Source organism: Polistes dominula, unplaced genomic scaffold, assembly GCF_049000335.1.
Source record: "Polistes dominula isolate Pdom_NZ unplaced genomic scaffold, Pdom_raw_medaka contig_15, whole genome shotgun sequence".
In the NCBI taxonomy this organism is placed as follows: Eukaryota; Metazoa; Arthropoda; class Insecta; order Hymenoptera; family Vespidae; genus Polistes; species Polistes dominula.
Genome location: NW_028300915.1, coordinates 8,922,674 through 8,939,657, shown reverse-complemented (window position 1 = coordinate 8,939,657; position 16,984 = coordinate 8,922,674). Strand labels below are relative to the sequence as shown.

Here is a 16,984-nt window from a genome sequence, read left to right as displayed (position 1 = left end):
GTCTGAGTGAGTGCGAAAAGTTGCGAAGCGTTATTGTAATTGTTATATTGTAAGGGTAATTGTAGTTGTAATAAGCAATAATTTGTGAGAATAAAGAGTATCTTTTATATCTCAAGTAGTGTCGGCAACACGGGGGAATTAGATATCCTTAGCCGGATACAGAACAATTGATTTCCCTACAATATTTTCTTTTTCTAGCTTACCTCCTTTTCCAGCTGTTTTCACCTCCTTGATTATTTCGTCCATGACCAAGTTAACAGGCTGAACGCCCAGCGTGAATTGGTGGAGTTTACCACAGGGCCCAAATTCGAGACTCGTTGTGTACACAGTTCGATAAGCTCAGAGAGCTATACGATTCAATGCGTTGTTTGGATTTTTCGTTGTTTAGATCTTTATTTAGACGAGAGTATTTAGAGAATTTAAGTTTGTGGTTCAAAGAATAAAAACGAGATATGTTATAAATAATAAGGGTCTCGAAGTGTGGCAGGCTATGCAGTTGAAAAAGCATTTCTAGAAAATATATCTATTAGATCTCTTATTGCATTTATACCAGAACCTTCGTTCAATCCTGCAGTAATTTCCATATGTATTTCCTAACGTCTTAATTTCCTCATTCTTAATATGTTTTTTAGACAGCCCAAAAATGTAGATGAAAGTGAGAATTCGAAAACCATACTAACAAAAAAAATTTTATACCTGAGTTTCAAAAAAAGGATTATTCGTATTTACTTAGTTTCCGACGAATTATATTTACTTTGATAAACATCCTACAATTTTGGTGTTTATCTATGACTATCGCATTCAGCATTCCATTTTTATTGCTGGAATTTGGAAAAGTGTAGTTTTTATCAGCTATTCCACCCACTGATCATACAGGTGCTCTTTGATATATATGGTAAGAATATTATTACTATTATTATTATTTCTATTATTATTATTATTATTATTATTATTATTATTATTATTATTATTATTATTATTATTATTATTATTATTATTATTAACTGGCATTAGAAACTAGAAAGTTCATTGCCGCAAATACCAAATCCCGCCATTGTTCCCGTCCCTGAGCGCGATCTATCCATTCGCGGTCTTCGCATCCTATTTCTTTCAGGTTTCTTCTAATATTATCCTTCAATCTACGTCTCGGTCTACCTAGTGGTTTTTTCCCGTTCGGTATACCGACCAATATTTTGTGCGCCGTTCGATCCTCCCCCATGTGCGCCACGTAACCAGCCCATCTTAATCGGCGTGATTTTACGACGTTGATAATGTTCGGTTTGTTGTACAATCGATGTACTTCAACGTTATGGAGTTTTCTCTATTCGCCCGTTTCCTCATCGCGTTTTGCACCAAAGATTTTAGGAAGAACTTTGTTTTCGAAAACCCTAAATTTCTTTTCGTCCCGTAACGTAAGCCACCACGATTCGCTACCATAAAGGACTACCAGCAGGATGATAGTCCTGTATATCCTGATTTTTAATCGCCTAGACAGCTGAGTAATTTGTTAACCGAATAAAAACATGAGTTGCCTAGATTGATTCTTTTCTTAAGTTCTTCGTTAATTTCGTTCGTCTGGTTTCTGATTGATCCTAAATACCTAAAGTTGCTGATCCGCTCAAAAGTTTTATTCCGGACGACCAAAATTCCAGTACTAGGCCTATTCTGAACTCTACCGGTTACCATATATTTGGTTTTTTCCGCACTTATTTGCAGTCCCAGATCTTTAGTATTATCTATTAAATAGTAACAATATTAAAATAAATAAATCCTACAATTATCTTACTCTTGATACTGTGCATTCGTCTCATTCTCTCGAAACAGTTTTTTGAAGGTTTTACTTCTAACACGTGTTATCTGCACACATGATATTTTTTTCTATTCCTAAATAATATTTTTTGCGGACATATACTTACGTACATACGGAAATATTTGTATTTTTATAGATATTTTCAACCTAAATTAACTTAAATTAACTCAAATTAAATTAATACGATTAATATTTAGTAGCTAAGCCCTTATTCCTTAAAACCTCTACATACCTACGTCCCATAGGTTCGATAAGTCGAACGCATCGACTAACTGGTATTAAAGACCAAGCTTCTTCAATTATGGCATATAATTCGTTAATATTTTTTGGCTTTTGTTTTCTTACATGTTGGTCCACATCAATCCATAACATTTCAATGGAGTTGAAGTCCAGAGATTCCGCTTGCCACTTCATCAAACTAATATTTTTTTTACTTTAAAATAATTTTGCCACAAGTGCGGTGTGTTTCTAATCATTATCTTCTTGATAAATCCAATCATGCGGCATATACTCCTCAGTAAATGGTATTAACTGATCCTTCACAATGTTTAGATATACAAATTTGTCAATAATATCTTCGATGTGGTGAATAGAGCCCGTACCGTTTATAGTCATTGCACCCTATACCAATACCGATTCAGCACCACCTTTTACAGTAGGTCTTAAGCAACATTTCTTGTAAGCTTGCTAGATAAGTATGAAAAAAACATAAAAAAAGTTTAAAAGTTAAAATATGAAGTGTACGTAAGTATATGGGCGCCACTGTACCTTTAGAGACGAAGAAACAACGAAGGAACAATGAAGGAACAAAGAAGAAGATAAGGAAAGAAACTGTACCGGCAATCCATACACTTTCCGAACAATCATCATTGTAAAACGAAAGACGAGTTTAACTTATTGCATCCATACAATTGAGTTATTGAGAGGTAAGAATCATCTATATATCGATTACATAACCTAAGCGAAAGCAGTAAATTAGAATATCTGAAGCCTTCCAGAGGGGAGAGTACTTCTTGTATTAATACACAAGCGAAGTACGCGAAGGACGAATCACGACTACTATAAAGAATAAATCACAGGGTTTTTTATGCCGCAAGGCTTTTTCCCTGGCCCCGATACTAACGATATATACCACCGAAACATCATGATTTCTTTAAATCGCTTTCACACATACAAAATGTAGATGAGTAGTAAATTGTTCTGTATGTTATGTTTGTAATTTTGTACGTTATGTAGTTAAAAAATGTTTTGAATCGCATAAATTATGTTTCTGAAGTCTTTTAAAGATATGTAAAATAAATTGAGTATTGTTTTTTTTCAATTTAAAGCATATTAAATTATGTTAAATGGAGTTTGGTCCCTTCGAAATTTTATGACAAATCAAATTGTTAATTTTGAAAGTGGCCTAACTCCATTCGTGGTTAGAAAACGCGTACTATTCACTTAATAATTGCCACTATTTTAATAGGAAATATAAATTTAACACCTTTTGGTGCACTTAAGCAGTATAAATCGTTAGTATCTTGTACGTATATTTTTCATTGCATTGAAACGCAACTCTTCAATATCTCGATTCGAACATAAATGGAGTTAACATATGGGCCACTTTCAAAATAAACGGCCTAATTATAATAGAAACAAGTTGCATTATGATTAACTGTTAGTCGTCTATTAGAAGAAAATTTATTTGGATAGTTGATTCACTGTAAGGAGACGGATCTAGGATTTGGACTAGAAACCACCGAGGTTCTCAAGCTCTCTCGTTCCATCCACAGATCATTTTTTATATTAATCTTTTATAAGTAATCAAAACCGCTATTTCTTTATTAAATATCCTGTATATCAGAACTGCGGAACACTATAATTTATATAAACCAGATAAACTCCTCCCTTGCTTCATTATTTGCCCATCCATATAAATTCCTTTTGCATAATTTGCCCTTTTTTATCATCGTTTAATCGTTGGGAGAACAAACCTGCCTAGTCCCGGCTAAACTCGATGAATGCAAATGGCCACAATAGGCTTAGCTTTTCTTCTTAAGGGGTTATACCTAGTTAGAATTTTCAAAAAATCGATTTTTTTGCATTTTCGGAATTTACATATATTTAAGTATATTCTCTGAAAAGAAGCCAATCCGATAAATATTTTCGGAGATATACCTGAATTTGTAAGGCACCGTCAGAGTGTTAGGAGTGTTAACTCCTTACGGTGAAGTTGAAGTTGTCAAAAAACAATGTATCGGGTATGTTCAGAAAAGAATGGGTTCACGACTCCGCGAGCTAGTAAAAACGAATACAAAAACAGTTGAAAAAGGCGGAAAAAATTGTAAAAAAAGTACTTTTAAGGAAAGGTGAATTCACGGCTAAGCTAATAGATAAGCTGACAGTTTACTATGGTTTGGCAATAAGGAGAATATGTGATTCTGTGGATAATATGTATAATGCAATTTGGGGAACATATTATCACTATTGTTCGACTGATGAGAAGCCTCAACACGAAATGTGCCCAGGTGGAGAAGGTTCATGGTGCAGTTGGCAGCAAGCGCTTGTAACAGACACATTATCTTCTTACACCCATGATTATCCAACTTTACCAGCTGATGTTGCTGAAGCTATATATCCATTTTATGAAGACCTTAGCAACGTAAAATTATTGGAAAGGTGCATTGGTGGATTTACACAAAACAATAATAAGAGTTATAATCAGTTAATATGGAAAATAACTCCAAAAATTGTTCCATATGGCTCTAAAGTTGTTGAAATAGCGGCTTACATTGCAACTGGAATGTTTAATGAAGGTATAAAATCATTACTGTACTTTATGAGTGCATTAGGACTCTCATTAGGTACCGCAGCTTATGCTTATGTCGACAAAGAGGACGCAGAGCGTGTAATGATCTCCGACGCGAGAGCGCATGGGAGCACGCGAGAAGGAAGAATGGCTCGACGACAACACCAGCTGGACTTATTAGAAGCTATCGATACGGCAAAAGGTCCCTCTTATGGCCCTGGAATAGATGATACCATCTAAGTTGAAGAAAAAAAATTTTAACTATATGTAAACTAAATATTCTGAAATTTTAAACGCGTTTTTCTCAAAACGGTATTTTCAAAGTCGGTGATCTCGATTTCTCAGAAATGGCTCAACCGATCGGTCTCAAATTTTTACACAATCTTCTTAGATATATTCCTCAGGTATTGAACGAAGGAAGAACATTTAAAAAAATTATTCCTATTTTGTTAACAATTTGGAACGAAAATTTCAGTAAAAAACGAAAATTTTTTTCAAATAGACGCCATTTTGTCAAAAATCAAAATTTTTGCGATTCAATACCTGCATTAATCTATCCTTTAAAAGAATCCGCCATAATTTTTGATTTCAGATAATCCAAACCGCCGAAATGGAGATCACCGCCAAGCGTCTTTTTTTGGAGGTCGTTCGAGACATCATCTACAGGAGCGATGCACATCAATATTTTTACATGATCGATGCGCTATTGTATTCTTAAAAGTAGGCTCTATTTGAAAAACCATCACTTGTAATTGATAAATAAAAACTGTTTTTATAAAAAATTCATAAAAAGACATCTTTTTTGAGCCTCGCAACTAGGTATAACTCCTTAACACTATGCCATCCGCACGTCTAATCTAGATTTTTTCGTGTCGCGCCAGTGGAACTGATCTACATAATTTTCGTTCTACAGTTTTGAATACCACAATACAGCCATCGGCGCTTGCGCGATAATTTCCGAATAGAACCGACGTAGAACCACCGGCAATTATCTGATAATTTTTGCATGGCACCAACGTGGAGCTACCGGCACTCACCCGATAGTTTTCGCATGAAACCAATGTAGAGCCACCGAACGTCATATTGTTAATAGTATTCGTCAGTTAGGTCGTAACAAATACTTAATTATCTGTCTTTACTGTAATAAAATTTCAATCAAATTCCTACTTGAACTACTCTTTTCCCTATCAGTTTGTCACATTCAAATCTCATCACTCGCCAACACATTTACAATTGTTTATGTCACTACCTGGTAAAGGCTTTGTAGATTGATCAAAAACAGATCACATTCTTTTTAAAAACACAGGAATTAACAGTTAAAATCATGGTTAAGTAATCAACAGAAATAAAGCTTTCGCAGCAAAATGACATTAGAAAAAAGTTACACTACTTTATGTACCTATTCATACCATATAAGTTTTTTATATAATATTTTTCTATATAATAACAAATAACGGAAATATGTAGCTTTAATATTAAATATATTGCGTCGGAGTAAAAGTTTCTTCGTATTTAATATAAAACTGAAACAAATTTTTGTTATCTTTTCTAATTTCTTCAAAATTTCCACAATTGAAAACTCTCAAACTGTCCATAAGAATTATACCTTTTTTTACTAGCTGAATCGCATTCTTTTCCGTTTCTGTAATCAAATTTCAAAAAGTATCGAATTCTTTCTCTATTTTCGTTCATTTTCAAGACGCAATAACATTTGTTTGAATAAACAAATATCTCAAATTCTTTCGTAATTACTCTATGATATTTCAAATTTCAAACGCATGCAAGTATTGCCAGATTCGATTAATATTACCATTATTAATTGTGAGACCCTGAAGTTACTGGGAAAATACACAAAGATTTGTTCCCCGTCTCAATATATAGAGAAAGTTAAAGAGAAAGAGAGAAAAAAAACAGTCATCTATCTACATACATATTGGTACACATCTCTCTCTCTCTCTCTCTCCTATATTTTATATATATATATATATATATATATATATATATATATATATTTATATATATATGTATATTTATTATAAATAATATAATATGTTTTACACACACATAGTACACAGATATAAAGGAGTATATAAGAGGATGCATAAGGTAACATGTAGAAAACGTGGAGAACGTAGAGTACGTAGAAAACGTACTAGCATACTGTTTTACTTACTAAACGTTACTACAACCACCAAGCAACATTGCCTACAACCTTCCTAACCAACCTGATTTATAATCTCAAGTCTAATATACTGTTTTAACTCTTTCGCTACGAGCGTCGCCTATAGGCGACATCCGCGCGACGACCTGTGTGTACGAGTGTCGCCTATAGACGACATCCGTGCGACGACCTGTGTGTACGAGTGTCGCCTATAGACGACATCCGCGCGACGACTTGTGTGTTCGAGTGTCGCCTATAGACGACGTCAGTTTGATACCACTATATAATATGTTGTTGTGTAACACTTAAAGAATCGTATGACCCAGAGAATGACAAGTCTGCACAGAAAGATATGCGTCCGAACACCAGTTTACCTAAGTACAACATGCATACTTTCCGGCGCAGTGGCGCTACTTCGGCGGCACGCAAGCCCGTACAGCGGTGACGCTCCGACGGAAGACACTGCCGTAGCGAAAGGGTTAAAGGCGACGTTGTCGGAGAGGAATCTCGATGGATGTCGGGAAGCGTCCTAGTCCGCGGTATCGAAATCCGCTACCGGCCTCCTCTCTCTCTCTCTCTCTTTCTCTTTCTCTCTCTCTCCTTTACACCATCGCATGTTAATGAAGATGTTTAGTAGGAAACCTTTATCAGTTTTATCGCGTGCATTAATACACGCACATCGTGTATTGCTTCCTTTGTGACCTTTCGTAAGACTCACGAAACGGGTTTATGTTTTTTAAAGATAAAAATCGGTCTAGTTTCTATTTTAGGTAGTCGACCAAATTACCGCTTCGTTTTGTACTCGTAAATGTGTGATAAAAGAGAGATTAGTTAAATGACACGATTTGTATCATCTTGATGAGAACAATATATAGTTTCATTTGTACTTTCATGTTAGGTAAAACTTATAGTTGGAAAGTACGTGATTCAAAAGTAAGAACTTTCGTAAGTTTGAGTCGCTTTCAAATTCGAGAGACGCGTTTATTGTTTGATCAAAATATCTTTGTATGTGTATTAATGTAAACTTGTTTATCATGTAAATAAAATCTCGTTCTTTCCTATTTGATAGGTAAATGCGTAAAATGGAAAAAAAGAGATGAACGTAGAAATTCGAAATCATATCTGGGCAAGTTTAAAAAAAAAAAAAGGTTTACTTTACTTCCACATGCGATAGAAATGAAGTTCGTATTATCATGTGGAAAGTAATTATTTTATGCATACAATAAGTGTCCCTTCAAATAGTATACCGTTACGCTTACTAGATTTTTGCTTTAAAGCTATTGATATAATTAGTTTAGGATGAGAAGAAAATAAAGAAATAAATACATTAATATACCTTAATTACATATTTAATGAGTTTAACTTGAAAGCATTATTTATAACAAGTGAATTAAGCATACACGAAAATAATTTACAGAAAACACCCATCACTGCAAATTGTGAGTGTTGATATATGTAATTATAAAAACAAAGAGAATACCCTAATTTTTCGTGTCTAACAATCGGTCATCCTTGATTTTTACTATTATTTAAATGTTTTTTAGTATCACAATCAGCTGTTTTCAGACTACAGTATAATAATACAGTATATTAATTAATAATCATTTAAGGTATGTAACATCTCCACCCATCTTTGTATAACTAAAAGCATCGTGCAATAACTATCGATTGATGTATCTCATACATACATATACATGAACCACACTGATATTTAAACCTTCATAATCTCATTCAACTGTCAATCGATTGTAGGTTCTATATCATTCTTTCTCTTTTTACCCCTATGATCCTTCTTTTTTCACGTCATTTCATTTCATAAATTTTATCACTACCTAAGTACACACTAAGGAAGTTTCACTTCAAAAAACGAATTTCTTTTTTTCGATAAGACGCATTATTTTCTCCCCATATGACCTTCCCCTTTTCTAGAAAATAAAATGGTAAAGTTATCACGAAAAAAGATTCTCGTAACAAAAAGATGTTTGTTGTTCCTAGTTAGTTTCATATATTTTTTTCGCGATAATATACGAAAATATTTAACATAGCACAGAAGACGACCAATTCTTTCACGTTATCACAGTGCACAAAAGCGATAGGAAACCGGTTCATAACTCTTCTGTTTCCCAAGTTTAAATTGCTCACGCTCGACGGAGTGGAATCGATATCGTTCTACGACGGACGACCATCCCCTTGATCCACCTACAAACTCCTATCACCTACTCACTCAACTTTGCCAATGCGCGGAAGCTTTTGAATTTTGTCAGAAATATTTTCTAAGGGGTTATAACTTTGATATTATTGAGATATAGATGCGACCAGGTACGTATATTCCTCTATGTATTATATACACATGTATAGTATGCATGTATATATTGTATGCATACGCGTAGATGCGTACAAACACAAAGCTCGAAATTGAACGGACTTTCGAAGCAACGACTGTGTAACAGCTCCTGCGCTCAAATCGATATTCAACTCGCGAAAACGACCTACAATGAAAACGTTTGCGCGCCAGCTATAAGCGTAATTCGAATAATATTTTTTTTGGTTATGTAGATTTCACTGATGCATGGAAGGGAACACGGGACGATCTTAAAATTTATTTCTATTGCAACGATTTCTCGACGTGAGATCCAAACTGAAAGATTAATCGAGAATTTATTTATCATTTCTCGTGATTCAATTTTATTAGTATCATTTATGAGATGGGTTGATCGAGGATTTATTTTGTTGTTTTTGATTTAGCAATGATCGAGCTAATGAGATTTTAATTTATTTAATACTATTTACATATTCTTAATTGCAATAAACCTGTTGTCTTTAGACCAAGCAACTTTCATTTATGTTTGAAAAAAAGTGCGTAACGAGGAAGGAAAGCGAGAAGGATAAATATAGAAAAGAGTATTTAATAATCGGATACACCAGTGGAACTTTTTAATTGACTTTTAAGTAGTAACTTTCAGAAAATAACTTATAAGATCTACCTTATAAAGTTTAAATTATACGATCTCAAACGTAAAATGTTTTGGGAATATAATTACTAGATGAAATCAAAGTTGAAAATTCAACCATAAAAGAAAATTTCGTTTATCTTTCTTCGTCCTTTGTATTTTGTTGTTATTATTGTTAACATAGTCTGAGTATACGTAGATCATACGTATCATTTTACGTGCTTTTTTCACATGATAAAATTACAAAGTATGCAAAAATACGCCGTGTCTCGGGGTATTCTTTTAAACAAAAGTGTCCGTAACTATTTCCCCACAATATTTAGAGACGAAAAACTTTAGTTACTACCTTGCAAGCAACGTAACTCCTCGCATTTACGAACAAGTATTCGCTGTTGTGAGTTTTAAAATTTTCTCTATCTTTCTTTCTCTCTCTTTCATGTTTATGCTCGAGTTCCTTATACAGTTCGAGGCACGAATATTTATTAAAAAAGAGCTGAGCTCTACTAAAAAAAGCGAAAGAAACAAGAAAAACGGCAAACTTTTATTCGAACCGTGTATGAATTTTGTGTTTAATTAGGTCCTATGCATTATTGAACTTTTCGATAACGACAAAAAGCTACGTGTTTTTCGATAATAATTACTTACGCATAATTAAAATGGCCTCCATCACGAAATACCCAATTTTCGAAAAGTTTCTTTCAAATAGGAAATAATCATTGGTTCGGTTATATTTAAGAGGAAGAAATAAAGTCAGCTGCTGTTTCGTAACGAGAGAAGTAAAAGTCCCATTTCACCCTTTTGTTTTTCCACTTTAAATCGGCCATGCCAGAAAAATATCCATATCTCGTTTTGTTCCTCGTTGGACGAGTTGTTACTACACTATTCAACCCTCTTCTATCTCTTTTTTCTTTCTTTCATGTTCATGGAAACCTTCTAAATACTTGTATTTTTTCTATTTTCCTTTTCTCTTCGTTCTTTTATTATTCAAGAGAAATTTCAAGAGCATGTTCAAATTATTTAACCAATTCTTTCGACCCTTACTCACATCCACCAATTACTAAACTAAGTTCTTAACTTGTTTCTTATCTTACACTTGATAGAAATTCTTTTCTCGAATTGAAGTTATCGAAAAAAAACTTTATTACCTTCGTAAAGATCGCTGTAACGTCGAAGTAAAAAGGAGCAGAAAATTTTTCATAAAATTCGAATATGAAAACGAATAAAGAAAAAGAGAGAGAGAGAGAAAAAGATGATAGAGGAAGGGATCGAGTTTGTACTTCAAAAAAGGCGAAACTCGTCGCGATAAGCATCGTAGCATCGGATGAACGATAAATCGATACAAATAATCGTTCGATATGAATATGCATGGATAGTACTGTTGGAACTAGGAGAGCGGGAACATGAGGGTGGAAAGATGAAAGGGAGGGAGAGAAATGGGATAGCCCCCCGGTAGGTGTGGTAGGGTAAAACGTGGAACAGGATGGGAAATGAAATTTATAGTCGATGCCTGGAGCGAGCGCGGTTGCCGTATCCGATGGCGCTTAAGCGTTAAATGCAAAATTTAAGCCGGTAGAAGTAGAACTAGCTGGCTCTGGCAAGGATACCGAAACGAGGTAGAATAGCAATACGGAGTTCGTTTGAGAAGCTGCCTTGTCGAGAACGTAGCTAGCTGTTCGGTGAAACTCAGAGGCTGGTTAAGCTCCGTTCTCCTACTATCTACCCCTTCGAAAAGCTCGATGCGAAAGCTCGAACAGGCAGATGCCACGGAACCTAAGATGTCCTCGTAAATATAAGCTCTACGTTCCGATTCTGAGATCACCTTATTATTATTATTATTATGATTATTATTGTTATTGTTATGATTATTATTATTATTATTATTATTATTATTATTATTATTATTATTATTATTATTATTATTGAAAATGACGATGCTGTTCTCATCGAAAGAGCTTTTCCTAACCGAGAAATAATATTATTAAGATGGAACAGCAGCACTCTAGGGATGCATAGAAGAGGAAGAAAGTAATCAATAAGAATAATATTCTTTCGAGAACGTACCATCGTATTCCAATCTAGCGGTGGCATCTCTTTATTATCGAAAAGATTCTTTACGTTACTCCAAAGCCGTAACAAAGTTTAAAGAGTTTTATTTCTATAAAATTGACAGACGAGAAGTAATTATTATTATTCGTTTGTTTACAAAGGAAGAAAAAACGACTATTGACGTAATGGAAACGTCGAGTGAAAATCGATGGAATTCGTTAAGTAATATAATTTCAGCTTAATATCATTTTCATGCCTACGCATTTGTTTTCTTTCTTTCTCGCTCTAATACTTGCTCTCATGATTTTAGCATCGGCGCAGATAGCCACGTACTGGCCACCACTTGTCCACGATAATATGATTTATCTGCTCGAGTGTTTCGTACCTGCGAAACGGCTGGGACGATAAATATCGACAAGCGGTTCGTTGAATAAATCACAGAACGATAGTACCGGAAGCTAGACGATGTACCACCGCGGACGTTTCCGTTCTTGCCAAAATGAATGGAAAAATCGTAAAGCCTGTAGAACAGCATCACTCGAATTGAAGAAAATTGCTTTTGATCGAATCCTAGACAACAATGACGACTACAATGTCAACGATGATATCTACGATAGTAAAACGATTGATTGATTGCGTTTCTATGTGTGTGTGTATGTGTGCGTGTGTGCGTATGTGTTTGTTTATGCGTATATATAAATTCAGGCATAGCAACCCCCTTTCCGATACTGCATCAGCCGCCGAACAAGATATAAACGCGAGGGTAGAAGAGAACACATGCGGTCACGCGAGACTCCCGAAGATTTACACGTTCATTGTTCCCCTTAAATTCGGTAATGAATTCGGCAGAACAAAGCTGTTAATCTTGGTGGCCATTGTCAAGACTTCTAACGCGTAAAATACGCGAAATTATGGGGAAACTCTGTTGGAGCCGAAAACCTTTTGCGAAAGATACACCCTCGAGATACTTGCTTGCTTGCTTTTCTTCTTCCCACCCGATCTTACATTTAACCGGGATCTAAAGTATACCGAAAATTGATGACACCTTCGAACCTTCATTGTTTACAAATCTGAATAGATGTCTTTAGATCTTTTAATAACAATCTATTACTCCTTACTTTTGTGAAAGCTTTGATATATCATTTTATTTTTTGTTTCGTATAACGTTAACAAATGTAAAAATCTGAACATTCGAATGGCCGATTATCCAGGTAAATTGTAAAACTGACGAAGACGTATATACAAATAGATAGATAGATAGATAGATAGATAGATAGATAGATAGATAGATGAAGAGAGAGGAAAGATAGAGGGGTGAGTAAAAAAATTGGCATGGAGCGCTACGGAAAAGTCAGTGACGAAACGAATTTCAATTGCCTTTTGGTGAATCGGAATGCGAGCTCGCAGTTGCCAGCTTGTGAGTAATGGCGGTTTGATTTAAACTTTCTCGATAAATGAAATTTCTGTCTGCGCAACGGCCTCAACGATTGATGGCCAAGTTCTATAGAAAGAGAGAGATAGATAAACGTTAAATCGTTCATTACGAATCGGTCGTTCCTTCATCCTAATTATCATTAATCAGCGTCACTGATATCGAATATTAAAATGTGTAGGATGCATCGACGTATAATCAAACATTTGTGCATAAAAGGTAGGGGAGCACATATAATCCATTAATTAAAAAGGTTGGAACATGAATAATAAATTCTTTTTTTCCCGTGAATCGTTCGTGTCTGTCGATAGAAGATCACCCAAGGACAAGTTAGAAATGTCCAAGAATTTATTTTTACTCTCTCTCTCCCCTCTCTCTCTCTCTCTCTCTCTCTCTCATTCTACCTCGTTCACACCAAAAGACAATACCTTTCATTAGCTATTTCTAAAACGACGCGGTCTCTTTCCCTTTCAAGCGGAGAACTTTTACGAAAACTAAGATGAAGTGGTACGGCAACGAGGAAAGAAACTTGCTAGATGTAGGAGTAATATTGACAGTGAGTGGGTAGATGCGTTAAAAGTGCGAATACGTGCGAAACATTTTACTTAACGTTTACTTTTAATACTTGACTTCCCTTATGGTCGATTCTTGAGTGGACAATTTTAATTTTTCGCGAAAAGAAGTAGAAAAGATATAAAGACGTTTAAATAAATAACGAGTTGTTCGAAAATTTTGTTCAGATTTATAAATATAAACTCAAAAGATGTTTTATTAAACGTTACATTTGAATATTTCTAAAAATAAAAAATCTCTATAGATCGAATTTAAAAAATAAAATTACAAAAAGGAAAAGAAATAATATTTAAATATGCGTGAACTATAAAACATTGATTGAAAATATTATAGTAAAAAAAACAAAAGGAATACGAGTTTTGCATCGACGTGACAAGGCATGAAGGTGAATAATGAAAAGAAGGGAGAGAAAAAAAGAAGAAAAAGAAATTACGAAAACATGACTTTTCACACGTTGAATGGAATGTACGTACGATTTGCTGGGTACTCTTGAAATGTTAATCGGGCCGACTTTACGATGCGAAAAGACGCGCGTGCAAATTCTGTATGGCGTTGATCTCTTGATACAAAAGAGAATGGTTAATGATGCACTTAAAAGGTTGCGATGCTCAAAGGTACTTGAAATGAATCAAGAGTGCAACGATCTTTGGAACAGCATACATCTCCGAACCACAGAGTCAAATAACGAAAATACGTTTTTTGGATTATGGGATAGATTCTATCTCCATATTCGTTATACGTATATATGAAATACATTTTTCACGTATATGTTTATGTATATTATTCAAAATTTTTTGTTAAAATTCATACTCCTGTTCATAGATATCTTTTTAGCGGGTTCGAACTTTTATACTACATAGAAAAAAGTTTTTTCTCTTGTAAGGTGAACCAGATGGTAATCTTTTAAATTGCACTATACAAAGGAGTTTATAATAAAACGTGAGAAAGTAAGAGAGAGAGAGAGAGAGAGAAAGAGGCGGAGAGTTGAAAGAAGATTCGCGGAGACTTTTTGGAGGGTCGAAGAGTAGAATGGACTTCGCGTTCATTAAATCAAGAAAACGATGCCGAGGAGAAAATAAAGGAAGTAGGGTGGAGTTGAAGGAACGTTCGAAATTCCAGCTTCATTCTTTTTTCTTTTTCTTTACTTTTCTTTCCTTTTCACGCATTGTGAAGAAAAAGAAAGATCAATGAATCGTTGAAACGAGAAGAGTCTCTCTTAATGATCAAGTGAGAAAGAAGAACGACCGTGATCTCGTTAAAAAAGTATGAAACGAAATTAAACTTGAATGGATCAAGACTATGGAAAAAACGGGATCATTCATCAAAATTTTATGTATTTGTATATTATTTTTTTGTTACTATTTTAACATCAAATTCGTACAATACTTAAATGATAAAAAACAAATTTTGAAAACAAGTAGTATACAATCTAATGTAGTATAGCGAGAAACGAAGGAAACATTCCTGTGATAGATTCAGTCGACTTGTATCCGCTACTCACTTCTTTGGCACCTTGCCGAGACCAACTTGTCGTCGCGTAGCATCTTCACAAAAAGCTTTACTTTATACCCGAATAAGTAAAGACGCCCCTTTCTTGCAAATTTATGATGAACTTTGAATAGGCCAATTGCCAGAAATAATCTTACGAAATTGTAATTGCCTGATATTTATTAGATTGATATTTTTGAAGATAATTTAATCGATATTATAATGAAATGATCTATATATTATATAAAATGTTTATTTACTTACTATGTACAACATAATCATAATGCAACTTGTTTCTATTATGATTGGGCCGTTTATTTTGAAAGTGGCCTAACTCCATTTATGTTCGAATCGAGATATTGAAGGGTTTGCGTTTCAATGCAATAAAAAATATACGTACAAGATACTAACAAGTTATACTGCTTAAGTGTATTTAAAGGTGTTAAACTTATATTTCCTATTAAAATAGTGGCAATTATTAAGTGAATAGTATGCGTTTTCTAACCACGAATGGAGTTAGGCCACTTTCAAAATTAACAATTTGATTTGTTATAAAATTTTTAAGGGACCCAACTCCATTTAAAAGATTTCAGAAACATAATTTATGTCATTCAAAACATTTTTTAACTACATAACGTACAAAATTACAAACATAACATACAGAACAATTTACTACTCATCTACATTTTGTATGCGTGAAAGCGATTTAAAGAAATCATAATGCTCCGGTAGTATGTGTCGTTAGTATCGTGGCCATTTCATCGCCGCGTTATGCCATCGCGTTATGCCGCGTTATGCCGCGCGGTGTTTCATTTTTTCAAATCACAACCATTCTAAAAAAGTTTTCACTTCAATAAAAATAGCATAAATTAATCTTTTGGCATGTCTGAAACGATTCACTTTTTCAGGATGATATTTGTCGTACAGACACACGAAACAAGTTTTTTCGACATACACTGCATTTTACGAATGCAGGCTTCTCACACGTACACGGGGATTTTAAATCTTCCAAAAGGAAGCAAACTTGGTTCAAGTAAAAAAAAATCTGATCTTTCTTCACCTGATTGTGACACAAACTGTGTATACAGTATCATATCCTTAACCCTTTGCAGTTCGAGCGCTCTCCACTGTTTCGTTTTAGCAGGTCCGCGCGGATTTCGTCAATCACTTATCCGCTCGGTAACGTTTACTTTAGAAAAAACATTTATGACCTTACTAACGAAACGTACTTATGAATTAATAGATAGATAAAATAAAATAAAATTGTAAAATTGTTTAAACATTATTTTTTATTGTTTACAGATTATAATTAACCATTTTATGATACCGTTTAATTCTTTGAAATTGTTCTTCTATGTCGCCCAAAAAATCACTATTGTAGGAAAATTGGTATTTAGTCATTTCATCTTCAGTTATATATATGTAAGAGTGCGAGTGTATGGTGTACATGGAAGTGGTTGATGAAAGATTTGTAGCGATATGGATATGAGTGTGAGTGCCCGCAGCGATATGGATACGAGTGCATGTGGCAAGAAAGAAAAGCGTACGATATCGGCTGATGTCATCGTTTGTAAAAACCCCGAAATCTCTCGAATGTTCCCGAACCGGAAATCGGGAAGAAGTCTTTTTGTTTGACCGATTGGAAATAGTCTGGAGATTTCTAGAATGATTAACGGAAGTGATTGGGACCATTGGAGGGGTGAATGCATATATAAGCGCGGTGAAGAGGGCG

General features: G+C 34.5%; 2 protein-coding genes across 6 annotated transcripts in view; one reads left to right on the top strand and one right to left on the bottom strand.

Annotated features, from left to right (window-relative positions):
- sfl (N-deacetylase and N-sulfotransferase sfl) overlaps window positions 1-16,984 on the bottom strand; it is a 500,037-nt gene that overhangs the window by 476,977 nt on the left and 6,076 nt on the right. The gene's annotated exons all lie outside the window — the stretch shown is intronic.
- LOC149033245 (uncharacterized) lies at window positions 4,178-5,417 on the top strand. The gene has a single exon (XM_089170421.1). The coding sequence runs from the start codon at window positions 4,245-4,247 to the stop codon at window positions 4,839-4,841; it is 597 nt and encodes a 198-aa protein (XP_089026547.1). The 5' UTR covers window positions 4,178-4,244; the 3' UTR covers window positions 4,842-5,417.